Genomic DNA, 2,171 nt, shown 5'->3' on the forward strand with positions numbered 1-2,171 from the left:
ATCCTTATTTATTATTTTGTTTACCTTGCGCTGTCTGTGTGTCCCCTCCGGTGTGTTTCCGTCCCCCCCCCCCCCCCCTCCACCTGTTGTATGTAGTAATGGTGTGGGTCTTGCCTGGAGGTTTGATTGTGGTGTGTTGCTCCGGAAGGGGCTTGCTTTCCCGGGGGGGTTTTTATCGAAGACAAGACTGTGGGTTTCCCAGCCTGGAGCCTCCTTCCATCACTGCTGCGGCAGGTTAGTGTGGATAGCATTGTTATTTTGCTGTGTAACTTACCTGCCGTACTGTTTTTCCCATGGTCTTGCATCCTGTCTGCTACTGGGCCTCTGGAGACACCATTCATCCGTGGTGAAGGATGAATGGGTGGTCTCTGCCCTGTCATCAGGCCTAGGGCATAGCAGGGATAGCAGGGTCCTAGGTTGGTGAGCATGAGCCCCCTTACCTTCTGAGGCAGCTCATGCGCTAGGAGTCTAGGGAGAGCTCAGGGTTACATTAGGAGGTGACCTGCTCCCTGTTCCCTGCTATCTGGTGTTGCAGCCACTGACATTGCACGGTGGGGGGTTTTCCCCACTCCCCGCCATGACACATAGTGTTTGGCCCAACGTCTAAACAGTTGCTTGGCACAGTGGTTCCACAACCATTGTCCATAACAATTACCACCACCATGTGCCACCCCTGAAAATGAATTCTGATCCACACTTTATGTTGTTCCCCTATATACTGTATACTGGGCAGAACGGTGTAGCACTGGGGTCTTGGGTGCAAACCCAACAAGGGACAACATCTACATTGAATTTGTATGTTCTCTCTAGGTTTGCGTGAGTTTCATCCCAAACTCCAAAAATATCCAAACAGACAATTCAGCTTCCTATGAAATTGACCCTAGTGTGCCTTGTGTGCAAGGACAAGATGAATCAAAGCCGACCAATAATGTTTGAGTTTTCAGGATGGACCGATGATGCCACTCTTGCTATCTTCCTCTTTGTATTCTTCCTTCTGGTTTACATGATAACTGTGGTTGCTAACGTTGGGTTGTTCATCATTGTCCTTAAGACGCCCACCCTCCATACACCTATGTATTACTTCCTCAGTTACCTCTCAATGGTGGATCTCTTCTACTCCTCAGCTATTGTTCCTAAAATGGTTTTGGACATTGTTTCCAGGAGGAAGTTCATCTCATTTTATGGTTGTGCTCTTCAGTTCTACTTCTTTGCTGCTTTGGCTAGTATCGATGTTCATTTGCTCTCAAATATGTCCTATGACCGATATGCCGCTATCTGTCACCCTCTACATTATGTGTCCATAATGACCAAGACAAAATGTCTTCATATGGTTCTCGTAGCTTTTGCTCTTGGATTTTTCCAGTCGTCTGTACAGACCAGTTGTATTTTCAGTCTTCAATATTGTGGCTCAAATTTCATCGACCATTTCTACTGTGATATCTCTCCACTGCTCAAGCTGTCCTGCTCCAATACTTTCATGTGTGACATGGTCATCATGTCCCTCATTGGATTTTATTCCATATGTTCACTGTCTACCATCTTGATTTCATACGTTTTCATCATTGTTTCCATTCTAAAGATTAAGTCGGCGAAGGGAAGGCAGAAAGCGTTCAGCACCTGCTCCTCACACATCATCTGTGCCTCCATCTTCTACGGGTCCGTTTTCCTCACTTACTTACATCCTCCCTCTGATGTCAATGATAGGAAGAGTAAGGTGGCTGCTATCTTCTATTCCGTGATGACGCCCATGCTCAATCCTCTCATATACAGCTTGAGGAACCAAGAGGTAAAAAAAGTAATTTTCCAAGTCATACACAATCTAAGTTCTTTTAATACCAGTTTCAAAAATGTGTAAGAGGATACATCACATGCAGGATCCTGTGGCTCAATGAACATATCTGACTGGTAGGTCCTGAACCAGGGAAAATTTCCCAAAGACAAGATTTGGGATGACTTCTCCTCTACTGATCTTCAAGATTCTTTAAGATTTCTTAACCAGTACAGGGTTCTTTTAATCCATCAGATTCTTCTCCTTAACAATACAGCATTTCGCTTACCGCTCGGTGACCTCCCAAAACAATTTCAATGTAAGCATTTCACCATGTACAGTGGGTGCTCCAAAATATAACTATACCTTTCTTATGACAATCTTCCCTTGTAATCCTAAGAAT

At 44.9% G+C, this 2,171-nt stretch overlaps 1 protein-coding gene across 1 annotated transcript; it reads left to right on the top strand.

Annotated features, from left to right (window-relative positions):
* The first annotated feature begins 907 nt into the window (after nucleotides 1–907).
* LOC120990518 (olfactory receptor 1019-like) lies at nucleotides 908–1,855 on the top strand. Its single transcript, XM_040419387.1, has one exon. The coding sequence runs from the start codon at nucleotides 908–910 to the stop codon at nucleotides 1,853–1,855; it is 948 nt and encodes a 315-aa protein (XP_040275321.1).
* Nucleotides 1,856–2,171: the final 316 nt, after the last annotated feature.

Source organism: Bufo bufo, chromosome 1 (assembly GCF_905171765.1).
Source record: "Bufo bufo chromosome 1, aBufBuf1.1, whole genome shotgun sequence".
Lineage (NCBI taxonomy): Eukaryota > Metazoa > Chordata > Amphibia > Anura > Bufonidae > Bufo > Bufo bufo.